We start from the raw sequence: 12212 nt of genomic DNA, 5'->3' as shown, positions 1-12212 counted from the left end.
ATTAGACTCATGCTGGGAGCAGCCAGCCCACAGACACAGAGCCAGCTCTAGCAAAACAGAAAGAAGAAACAGAAGCCAGCACAGAAGCTGACCACCAGAATAAGATAAGTCTGGGAGAGGTCACGGCCACAATCGTAACACATAGCACTGACTTCCAGTGGCCTCCAGATAGGCCCGCACGGTGTTCAGACTCTCCAGCGCTCTTGCAAAAGTGACAGGAGGAGATTGTTGAATTTCGTCAGCATGTGCCTCGCTGCTCATTTCTTCATCTGTTCCATCATCAGCCGTTGTTGCCTATGTGGGTGCATATCTCAACATCAGTGCTGTCGTCAGCTGTTTGTAGATCGTAATCAACAGCTACGTAGCGATGGAACTTTTCTTCAGTAACACCAGATGGGATGTCAATTGCCTATTCATCTGCCACGTTGCAACAGCTGCATCTGTTTCATCCCTCTCCACATCCTTAACAAAGCTTGCCCGCTTGTAGCAGTTCACAATGGTTGCCTGTGTAACATGATTCCAGGCTTCTTTCTACATATGTAGGGAACCCAACAGTGATAGATTACGAGACAGTTCAACAACACGTTTATCCTTGCCAGCCTGGTCATCCATAATGCTCATCAGACGACATATCACAAGAGCCCGATAATGTTGTTTGAAATTGGCTATTATGCCCTGATCCATAGGTTGGATCAGAGAGGTAGTGTTTGGTGGCAGGAAGACCACCTTGACGTTAGACAGCCTGACATCATCCCTTTGTGCAGCACAATTATCACAAAGCAACAAAATTGGACGCTTTTGTGCCCGCATTCTAGTGTCTAACTTCTTTAGCCACTGCTTCCAAATTTCCCCAGTCATCCATGAATTTGCATTAGCCTTGTATGACACAGGAAGTAGCTTAACATTCTTGAAGCAACTGGGCTGTTTGCTCTTTCCAATGAGGAGGGGTTCCAACTTCTCACTCCCATCCATATTGCAACAAAGGAGGATCGTCAGTCGGTCCTTCGACGTTTTACCTCCTGTAGTTTTGGCTTGTTTGAATAAAAGTGTTCTGTCTCGCTGCACCCTACGCCTGGAATAAACTTCCTGAGCCCCTACGTCTTGCCCCATTCTTGGCCACCTTTAAATCTAGACTGAAAGCCCACCTCTTTAACATTGCTTTTGACTCGTAACCACTCGCCTCCACCTACCCTCCTCTCCTCCTTCCTGTACACATTAATTGATTTAATTACTTTATTTTTGCCTGTTAGATTGTAAGCTTTTTGAGCAGGAACTGTCTTTCTTCTATGTTTGTGCAGCGCTGCGTACGCCTTGTAGCGCTATAAAAATGCTAAATAGTAGTAGTAGTAGGAATCGTTCGCCAGTAGACACCGTTTTCATCAGCACTGAAAATGTCACGAGGTGCAAACTCGTTCAAGGTGGATGGTAGGAAGAACTGAAACAACCCAATTTTCAGCACCAGTCATCAGCGTCTTGTTTCTCACCATGCTGTTTCTTGAATTTTATGTTGTTCCTCTCCTTCCATCTTTCCAATCATCCAACAGTGGCTTTGAATTCAGTTAGTCCAAGACTTTCAGCTAGCTGGTTAGCTTTCTCCATAAGCAGTGGACCACTGACAAGAAACTGTCTGCTCCTGACTCGAGAAAACCACAGAAGAAGAGCATCTTCTACCTCCTCAGCTTTTCCCGCCCGTTTTAGTTTCCGTTGTGGATTTGTATTGTTTTGCCAGTCTTCCAGAAGCTGGTCTTTCTGCTTCAAGATACATGAAATTTGACTGGGATTGACACCATATTCTTTAGCAATAGATGCTTGACTTTGTTTATTTTCTAATTTTTTAAGAACTTCTATTCATTCAGCCAGTGTTAAAGTCTTGCAGTTCCGCCATGACGATGACCCCGGTGTACACTAACAACATTCTTTCACTTATTCTGCCTGTGGCAGTTAAAGAGGCAGCAAATTTGAAATCTCATTGGTTATCACGCGCCAATCGGCTTCCATATTCCATGCAAGCGCTTATGCGGAGTCTTTCCTGCAGAGGAGCGGTCTTGAACCATGCATATAAGCGAATCTTGCACTTGGTGCATTAATCCAAAGTTTGTCCCCATAGAAACTGATGGTGCAAAAAAACAGGACCAAAGTACAGCATGCAGTTAAACAGAGGATGCGCTTATCCGACGTGCACTGTATATATATATATTATAGATCAAACACCAAAGGATAGCAAAAGTAAAATAATTCAAATGAAAAAAAATAACATCTGCTATTGAATACCAAAAATTATTGTTTACCACAATCACAAAGTATAAGGAGAAAAGGAACTCAGAACAAACACTTTTGAGCAATTTAAATACCTAGCTGTTATGGACTTACATTTATCAAGAGAAAAAGGCTGTTTTGGAAAAAAAAATTATTTGAAAATGTATTTTCACCATCAAATCAAATTAATTAACAAATTTCATACAGTTTCTGATGACCAGCATTGAATATCCAGTTCAAACTTAACTGGCTAAACCATATTTAGCACTGGCCGGTTAAGCTTGAACTAGCCAAAGATAGGCCTGCTATTTCGGCAGCCTGATTTGGCCGTCAAACTTAGCCAGTGATGCCCTGAATATTAGCCGATAGCTGGTTATATCGTGCAATATAACCGGTTAGCCTTTAAGAGCCAGATTCTATATAAGGCGCTTATAAATCCATGGAGAACTAAGTGTATTCTATAAGATTTAAGCACGGTTTATAGAATACGATTAGTCGATAACATTGTGAATAAATCTACATGTGGTGTAAATCTATGTGCGTAGATTAAGGCGCATTGACCCGTATTCTGTAATTACGTGCGGAACTTTTGGAAAGCCCACAAAACGCCTATAAACACGCCCCCTTTTAAACTATGCACATTTATTTTGAACTATGCGCGTTATAATTTAAGTGTAGTTCTTTATAGAATACGCTTAGCAATTTCGGCGCATAAATTCTGATAATTCCCAATTAGTGCTCATCATTGCTTGTTAAGTGCCATTAAAAACGCCGATTGGCTTGTTCCGCCAATTAAGTTATGCGCGTATTTCCGCACTGAAACTAGGCTCCATATATAGAATCTGGGGGTAAGTGCTGAGAGGGAATATTCACCGCTGATTTTTTGGGTGCCATTTATAGAATCTGGTCCTAAGAGCCTACATGTAAATCAAGCAATTGCTGCTTCCCTGAAAGCAAAGCCAGGAAAACCACTACTGAAATGACAAAGAGCATTTGAGGCAGCTGCTTTAGAAATAGTGAAATCATCTTACCACAATACCAGCATTCTTCACAGCCAGGGGAAGGCCTAGTAATCCAGTGCCAATATTCCCCTTTAACAAATGTATTAATGTTTGATACCATCTGAATTGGGGGGGGGGGGGGGGGGGGGGAGGGGTAAAAAAAACACAGAGTTAAAAAGTTGCAAAGGGGTTTGCTACCAGATTAATTGACAAAGGGAAGGAAGTAAAGAGGAGAGGAGAGCAAAGAGATTGAGCCAGACAAATTGTAACCAATTAGAAAGCAACGTTATTACCAGTAATGAGAACTCTCTGTAGACAACATGGGAATGCTGGCTGATGATATCACCCAATGATGGCGCAGCTCAGCCACAATCTACCAAGCATTTACTATTTTTTTTTTTTTTAATTTTATCACTTTTACAGTTTAAATCAAGTACAATCTTGAGTTCAGTAAAGATGACTATTAGTCATAACAACATACAGGAAATACAAAAAAAAAAATCTAAATTCAATCACATCATGATCTATTGCTCATCTTTAGTCCACAATATGGAAGCAATACAAAACTATACCACAGGAAATTTTCTTAATATTTGCTAAGGAAAAAGGTGGCAAAGCAGACGAGCCAAGTGTTAAACTTTTACGGCGTAGAAGTTATCACAGGTCTTGGTAGCGAGACGGATGAGCCAGCTAGCTTAGATTCCAAAAAAGAGGTCAGTTGTTTAGAATCAAAAAATATATATTTATTTAACAGAATTTAATTTTATAACACATTTGCATGGAAAGTTTAGCCAAAACAACGCACCCAGTTGCAATGCTTTGGGGCGAAGTTTAAGAAATTCTTGTCTTTTTTTCTGCGTTGCCTTCGAGACATCTGGGTACATTCTTATTTTATAACCAAGGAAATCCTGTGCTCTATGTAGGAAATATTGCTTTAGTATCCAATCTCTGTCGGGCTGCAGAATAAATGTAACTTTGAGTGTTGCTGCTGTAAGGCCTGCCGTATCATCCTCTATCATGTGTGTCAGATTTATGTCTCCAGTCTCTACTGGGGGTATTACTCTTTCTCCTTGTTCAAGATCTCTTTTCAGGAAAGGTGTTATGTAGAATATCTTTGAAATAGGAGGATATGACTGTTCAGGTACTTTCAGTATTTCTGTAAGGTATTTTTTAAAGGTAATAAGAGGTGGTATGAACGGCTGCTTTGGAAAGTTTAACAGTCTAAGCGTGTTTGAACGTTGATAATTTTCAAGCATTTCAACCTTATTTTGTAAATACAAATTTTCCTTGATCAAATTGATTTGCAACTGTTGGCAGCTTTGTATCGCTTTAGAGTTAGTTTCATTGTCTTTACTCAAAGTTTCCATCTTTTGATCTAAAGAAGGTAATTTTCCAGACAAGGATTCAATCTGCTGATTAACAAATGTGAGTTTCAAACCAAAAGAAGCTTCTAGACAAACTAGAGCTTCCCAAATTGATTCTAAAGTTATCTCCTTCGGTTTTTGGGGTAATAAAGACTTACTTGGTAAGCCAAATTCAGCTGGGTTCTTCGGTAGTTGACTCCGTCCTATTGCCAGATTTTCTCCGAAGGCACTCTCCCCCTGATCTCCCGCCGATACAATTGCGGGAGCCATCGGCGTCTGTAGTCCTGTAGCAGCGCCCGTGCCAGGAGACCCCATTGACGATCGCGCGTCCCGAGTCTCCTGGGTTGCTTCTTGGATTTCCGCCGGCATCGGGGGAGGATTACGCTCCTCGGGGCTCCATGATGTTTCAGCTTCAAGCTGCGGGTATGGGAGGCCCCCTTCCATACTCAGCGGCAGCGAAGACAACGCTCCTGAAATCACACTCGGCACCATGAAGCGGTCTAAAGTTCCAGCAGAGGGTATAGACTGCACCGATGGGCAGGTGCGTGGTCTACCTCTTCTTTTAGGCATCAGGAACTCGATTACAAGGTAATTCAGGATAGAAAGCTGGAGCTGCTTCACTTGCGACTTACTCAGCCGCCATCTTGCCTCCCTATCCCCCTACTATTTTTTAAATTCATTGCTAAGGATGCACCAGCATTCCCAAGGCAGTATTACCGTGTTTCCCCGAAAATAAGACACTGTCTTATATTAATTTTTGCCTCCCAAAATGCGCTAGGTCTTATTTTCAGGGGCTGTCTTATTTTTCGGGGAAACATCGGGGTTGGATCGGGGTTGGCCCGCCCGCCCTCCGTCGCTCCTGGAACTAACCTTAAACACCTCCTTTCACCTTCGCAGCAAGCAGCAGCAGGGCAGGCCACTCCTTCCTTCCATGTCCCGCCCTCGCCTGACGTAACATTCGCGAGGGCGGGGCACGGAAGGAAGGAGAGGTCTGCCCTGCTGCAAAGGTGAAAGGAGGCGTTTAAGGTTAGTTCAGGGAGCGACGGAGGGTGGGTGGAGGGGGGGCAGCCTTGTCCAGCTCTCGGCGGCCCTGCTTTCAAACAAAAATTTGCTAGGTCTTACTTTCGGGGGAGGCCTTATATCTACCAAGTCAGGAAAACCTCTACTAGGTCTTATTTTCAGGGGATGTCTTACTTTCGGGGAAACAGGGTACATTGAGATAAAATGATGAGCGTTATCCACAGAAATAGAGAATGGGGGAAGAGGAGAGGTTGGTTTAGCGCGAAAAATAAGAAGCTCAGTCTTGGTCATGTTTAGTTTCAGATGGCGCTGAGACATCCAAGCAGACTCATTGATAGAAATCGAGCAAGGCAGGGAGGGAAGGACAATACGACTGCATTCCCCTGCTGTATATGGAGAACCCCCATTACACGTAAGCAACTTCACTTTCTCAGTATGCTGTGGGGAATGCACGCACACTAGCTGGTGATTTCATAACCGAGGGCTGCATTGCGCAATGAGGCTGGCCCACAAGAAAAGCAAGTATGGAGACATATTTAGGCAGTAAATAATAACTGTATTAACAAAGCTCAAGCATAAAATATGAGGACCAACAACCAGGAAAATGAAATTAAGAATTAAAAGGCTATTCTATAAATGCGAACCTATTTGTAGGTACCAAAGGGGTACCTATATAAAAGAAAACTCTATCAGGAAGAGTCACCTACTTTCCTTTGTACAATACTAGCATAACAGATCACATAAGCAGTTAGCTGTTCTTCTTCAGAAACAAGGTTTTAATACATACATATATGCTGATGATGTCAGAGACGATTCCATTTTATAATTCTCTTTTAGAGATAAAGAGTAAGATTGACTATGGTTTTAAAATCGTAAATGAATGGACTTCATTGTTCGTTTTAAAGCTGAATAATGAAAAAAAACAACATTTATAGTGTCGGGAACTCAATATAAGCCTTTTGAAGAAACTAGTCTTATTGCAAATATCATTACATTTCAATTAGAAAGACAAATTAAGATCTGAGGGTAATTTTTGACGAATATTCATCTTTTGAACCTCACGTGAACCAAATGATAAAGAATGGATTTTACAATGTGAAAAGATTAAGGAGATTGAGATCCAAATTGTATTTTAATGCTTTTGGATTTTTGGGACAGTCTTTAACGTTACCACAGATCATTGTAACACAGTTTTATAGGGCTTATCGGAAAGTCCTTGGAAAAAGCTTCAGATATTGAAGCATACTGTAGCTAGACTGATTTGCAGTTCTTCTAAATATGAATCAGTAGCTCCACTTTTGAGGAAATTGCACTGGTTGTATTTAAATTGTGTACAATTACTTTTTCTATCTTGAATGGTTTAGCTCCTGCATATCTATTGGAGCTCATAACTCTTTCACAATGTCACAGTGACTTATTAGATAGATTAGCTCTTTTACTGCAATATCCTAATCCTAAAGGTGTTATTTACAGATCTGTTTCTGATGGGCTGTTTTCTTTTCAGTCTGTAAAGTGGTGGAATTCTTTACCATTGAAAATCAGAATACATTAGTCTAAATAAGTTTAAGAAGGCTCTTAAAACACATCTTTATCAATTATTTAATAAGTAACGGTATATATAAGTAGCTTGCAGGGAATGCCTTGTTTGTGATTTTGTAGTAAACCACAGGGAGCTCTTAGGGATCTTGCGGGGTATAGGTGCCTTATATAAATGTACACTAGTCGTACAACTGGTGTAAATGCTCACGTCTAATTGAAGGGAACGGGGATGTGACTGTCCCGGCTGTGGTCGTGACCCCTCTCAGGCCTACCTTATTTCTGGGGGTCAGCTTCTGAGCTGGTTTCTGTCTGTCCTTTCTGAGTTAGTTCTGTCTCTATGTGCTGAATGCTTCCAGCGTGGCTCTAATTACTCCACTATACTGCACCTGTGTGTGTTGCCTGAGTTAGCTCTGCCTCTGTCTCTGTGTGCTGGCTGCTTCCAGCATGGCTCTAATTACTCCACTATACTGCACCTGTGTGTGTTGAGCCTCTCTATGCTTCAGTATGCTTTCTGCCTGCTTCTTGGTTTGTGTTCCCCTCGCCCTCTGATGACCAGAACCAGTGGCTGCCATAGACTGTCTTGCTGTCCCTACCTGTTCCAGGCTTCAGCCCAGTCCGGTCCGGATCTTCCAGGCTGTCAGACTTGTCTTTCTTGTTTGCGCCTGAACAGCACCTGTAGTTGCCTTGAGATTGCTGCAGCTGAGCCTCAGGTGCTGATGGGCTTTATTAATCACCTAGAAACTTCTGTGTTTGCCTTTGCATCGCCTAAGGTCCCTGGTATGCTGGTGTGCTCTGTGCACTTCTGCCTAGTCCAGTTTATTGTCTGAGATTCTTGCCTGATTCTAGTCTAGTCTTTGTGTAGTTTATCTTGTACTGTATTGCTTGTTTCCCAGTCTTGTTTCTTGTTTGTATTTCTCTGTCTAGTTCTTGGTTGTCTGTGTTTCTTGTTTAGTGGCTGCCTGGCAGCTTTCAGTTCTGTCTCTTACCTGTCTGTGTTTCCTTTCTTAGTGGCTGCTTTGCAGCTTTCAGTCCTGACCCTTAGCCTGTCCATTGCCTGCCTAGTTAGTATTGTCTGTCTGTGAGTCCTAGCCCAGTTTCCTGCCTTGCTGTCCATGATTATTCCTTTCCCCTCTGACCCTTAGTCCTAACCCTGTTCAGCCTAGTTGGTTTCCAGTTCCTGCCCTGTCCGGTAAGTCCTGCCGGCCACCTGCACCCAGGGCCTCAACTCCTGAGGAAGGGTGGTCAAGTGCAGGTGAAGTCTAGCTATCCCTGCCAGAGTTCTGCCTTGTCTCTGGTGTGCAGTGGTTTTGCCTGCCACTGCCGCTCCTTGGCAGTGGCCCAAGGGCTCATGAACCCAGGTTCTGCCTTGAAAGCCTGACAGTGACTTACAGAATTCTATAAGCTGCACTCTTAAGTGTGAGTCCTGACCATGTTCACCCTGCAAATACACAATCCCCTGAATTCTATATAAGGCGCTTTGATTTGTGTACGTAAATTCGGAGTGTGCCAAATTTGCATGCACAGCTTACCTGAATAACAATTAGTGCTAATTGGGCAACAAGCAATTATCAGCACTCGTGGGCAATAAAGAGAATTTACATGTGCATCTTTTTAGGTATATTCTATAAAGAGATGCGTGTAAATTCTATTGCATGGGCCCAAAAACAGGGCGTGGCCATGGGAGGAGCATGGGCAGGTAGGGGGCATTCCTGGCATTTAAAGCATCTGCACCAAATTTACACACAGGGATTTATACCAGGTTTTCATTGGTGTAAATGGTTGTGTCTAAATGTAGTCGCGGTTTCCAATGTTAAGCGCTATTCTAAAAACCACGTCTAAAGTGTGGTTTATAAAATAGCTCTTTTTCTTTCGCACCTATATTCTAGGCACCATGTATAGAATCTAGGCCAATATACGAGATATGCAAGTATTTCCAGAATAGAAAGTACGTACAATGTTTATGTTTAGTGCGCTTGATATACTGCCTTTCAAATTGAAAATAAAAATGATGTATGAATATTAAGTTGGTACTTAGTACTGAATCCACAAACGCAGATAGGCAGTTGTTGAGGTATGGGAATATGAGGAGACCTTTCTTTTGAAGGCAAGCTGCTGCCACAGGTAGGCCTTTGTTACATACTCTTGGTGCTGATGAAAAATCGAAGGACAGAACATGACATAGGTTATGCTGGTCCTGAAAAGTGAATTCTCAGACATTTCCAATGTTTGGTATGGATTGGTGTGTGGCAATCAGTATCTTTTAGATCCAGGGACATTAATCAATCTTCCCTTGAAAGGAGTGGCTTTGTTAGCACCCACTCAATAGCGGTATATCAAGAAATAAAGAAACTTGAAAAGTAGCTACCAGGTTTTGACTGAGGCTCTGATGAAATGCCTTGCATCTGGTACCACCAAGTGGATGATGAAGACTGGGCTCATGCTTAGCAATGAATTTAGGTCATGATATTCAGCCCATGGCAGACAGCGGTTTTTAAGCTGCTTACAGCCATGGGCCGAATTAAGCTTGGATCTTCAATGTCAGGCTATGTCTGGGCACTGCCATTGACTATCCAGGTCAGTGCAGCTACCCAGAAGTTACCTAGACCAATATTCAGACTAAGGACTGGATAGCTCAGCAGATAAAATTAGGACAGTCTTTTGCTTTCCAGACTATGTGCTTACTTATCTGGATAGTGGACTGAATATTGCCACTAACTGGACAAATACCAGCCCCACCCTGATTCTGTCCCCAGACCACCCTAGCACGGCCCTAAATAGTGCTGCAGTGGTTAGAGGAGATAGTCAGTGACACTGCCCATTCAGCATGGTTTAACCAGGCCAAAGCCTCCCTACCTGGTTAAACCATTTTGAATATTGGTCCCTTAAAACAATATCAATGCTTGGCAGATCAGGTCCAAAATGCCCTGTCATTAGGTGACATCATCAACTAGTGTGCCTGCATTTCCTGCTGTGTGCAGAGAACATGCCATGTCCTTAATTAGCAGAGGATTTTCTAAAAAATCTGCTAACAGGCACCATCCTATTTGAGTTCAACTATATTTCAAGGTAAGTCAGCAATGCAGTGTAAAAAGAGCCTAATAGAAAGAAGTATCTGCTTACGTTGTGCCAGTGACTTCTCCTTGCCTCTCATAGTCACTGGATTCTGAGGTAAAGCTTGAGTTATCATCAGTAGGGCTGACCTCTGTGGAACTGTAGTCATTATAATTCTCACTTTTCAACCTGGTATGAGCCATCACGCTGCAAAACAGTAAGGTGCAATTTAAACTTACCTGTTAACTTCTTTTCACTGAATCCTGCCAGACCATTCCAGATGAATAGGTTATGTCTCCCTGCCAGCAGATGGAGACAGAGAAAAAACGAACTCGGAGCTGACTTCACTCCCCTTATAGAGGGCTGGTACTGCCTTCTGCCCTTCTGTATACCTATGTCAATGGTAACAACCTAAGTTATAAACTTATCAAAGACAGCAACAATAAACTGTTTTATCTGAGCTTCTCACACACTATCCAAACTAAACCAATAGCTGAAAACTTCTCTCCTTGTTCAGTAACCTAGAGATGAGATAATACTTCAGAACAGGCAATAATGCACTTGCTGTTCATTTTCTGAAATTGTTGGTCTGTAAATTTGACACCGTGGCCTCCTCTGGGGTTTCTGGACTGGTCAGGCAACCCTCAAAGAAAGGAAATTAACAGGTAAGTTTATATTTCACTTTCCTTATCATCCATGCCAGATGAGGCCAAACAAGAGAGACAGAAATTTGTCATGTCAGCTCTCAAGACTCTTATGACTAAGGTAGAGACTCTCCCAGCCTTAACAACCAGGCGTAGTGCTTACAACAGGAATGCAATGGAGACAAGGCTTCTGTCCTGCCATTATCTTCTAGGAAAATATCTGGGCTCTGCCTAGAAAGATTCCTCAAGCCTAAAGTGTCTGCAAATTCATGCTAGTGAGGTCCAAGATGATCACCTCCTTGAGAGACGACTGCATCACTTTCAGGACCAATTTAGAGCCAAGATGGCTCCACCAACACCAGGCAGATTGTACAAATCAATTGGTCAGGTAACCAGACTTTAACACCATAATGATCCAACCTAAATGCCTGATCTCTGCGACACAACAAAATTAAAGTACGTAATGGACATAACTTCATTTCCTCCACTGCACGCTTCCCTAAACGTGACTTTACCACAGGAACTCTATCCTCCCACAATATCACTTTGTAATGTTCTCACTGGAGCCGCCAAACGCCTTCCGGTACTATGTAAGCCACACTGAGCCTACAAATATGCTGGAAAATGTGGGATACAAATGCAACATAAATAAATAAATAAAGGTCAATAACAGAAAGAACACTTCGTCATTCAAAAGGAGATGTGAATAATGTTTCTATAAATTACAGACCCATAATTTGTCTACCTAAAGTCTATGCACTGCAAAACGTGCCAATATGTGATCATTTCAACGCTAACAACATTTTGGCAATAGAGCAGAAGGGCAATAGGAACCAAAGACCGCTTAATGCTGAATTAAGTCATCATGGCTAGTGCTCAGAAAAGCAGAATCTCAGTATAACATGGAATGAATATAGGAAAGCCTTTGATAACATCCTACATTCCTGGATAATAACTTGCCTTGAAATGTACAAAATAATTCCTGGATTGAGTACATCAAATTTACCATGAAAAAGTTGTAAACCACACTACATCTGCAGTATGAAGATAGACACCTTGTCATTCCATACATCAAGATTTAGCAAGGCATATTTCAGAGAGACTCCCTGTCACCACTTTTGTATTATATGGCACTTAACTCACTGAGTACTCTTATTAACTTTCTGGGTTTAGCCTTAATCCTAAAGATAGCTAGTGTCAAGATGTAAACAGGAACAACAAACATAGTTTGAAATGTCTATATGCGAATGCCAGGAGCCTAAGAAATAAGATGGGAGAGTTAGAATATATTGCACTAAATGAAAAATTAGATATAATAGGCATCTCTGAGACCTGGT

The 12212-nt window shown here is 42.0% G+C and overlaps 1 protein-coding gene across 4 annotated transcripts in view; it reads right to left on the bottom strand.

Moving 5' to 3' along the window:
- The window catches only part of LOC115475758 (proton-coupled amino acid transporter 1-like), an 81439-nt gene that overhangs the window by 43256 nt on the left and 25971 nt on the right, over positions 1 to 12212 (bottom strand). For 3 of the 4 annotated variants that reach the window (XM_030211721.1, XM_030211722.1, XM_030211723.1), the window contains exons 3-4: positions 10301 to 10438; positions 3288 to 3378 (exon numbers count right to left, since the gene is read on the bottom strand). In XM_030211721.1, the coding sequence (XP_030067581.1) occupies positions 3288 to 3378; positions 10301 to 10434 (225 nt within the window). In that variant the 5' untranslated portion in view covers positions 10435 to 10438. Of the gene's footprint in view, positions 1 to 3287; positions 3379 to 10300; positions 10439 to 10470; positions 10536 to 12212 lie in introns of those variants that run through there. The other variant, XM_030211724.1, reaches the window with a different exon arrangement.

The sequence above is a fragment of the Microcaecilia unicolor genome, chromosome 8 (assembly GCF_901765095.1).
Source record: "Microcaecilia unicolor chromosome 8, aMicUni1.1, whole genome shotgun sequence".
Taxonomy (NCBI): Eukaryota; Metazoa; Chordata; class Amphibia; order Gymnophiona; family Siphonopidae; genus Microcaecilia; species Microcaecilia unicolor.
Note: the sequence above shows the minus strand (reverse complement) of the source record. Positions and strands in the feature narration are given on the sequence as shown.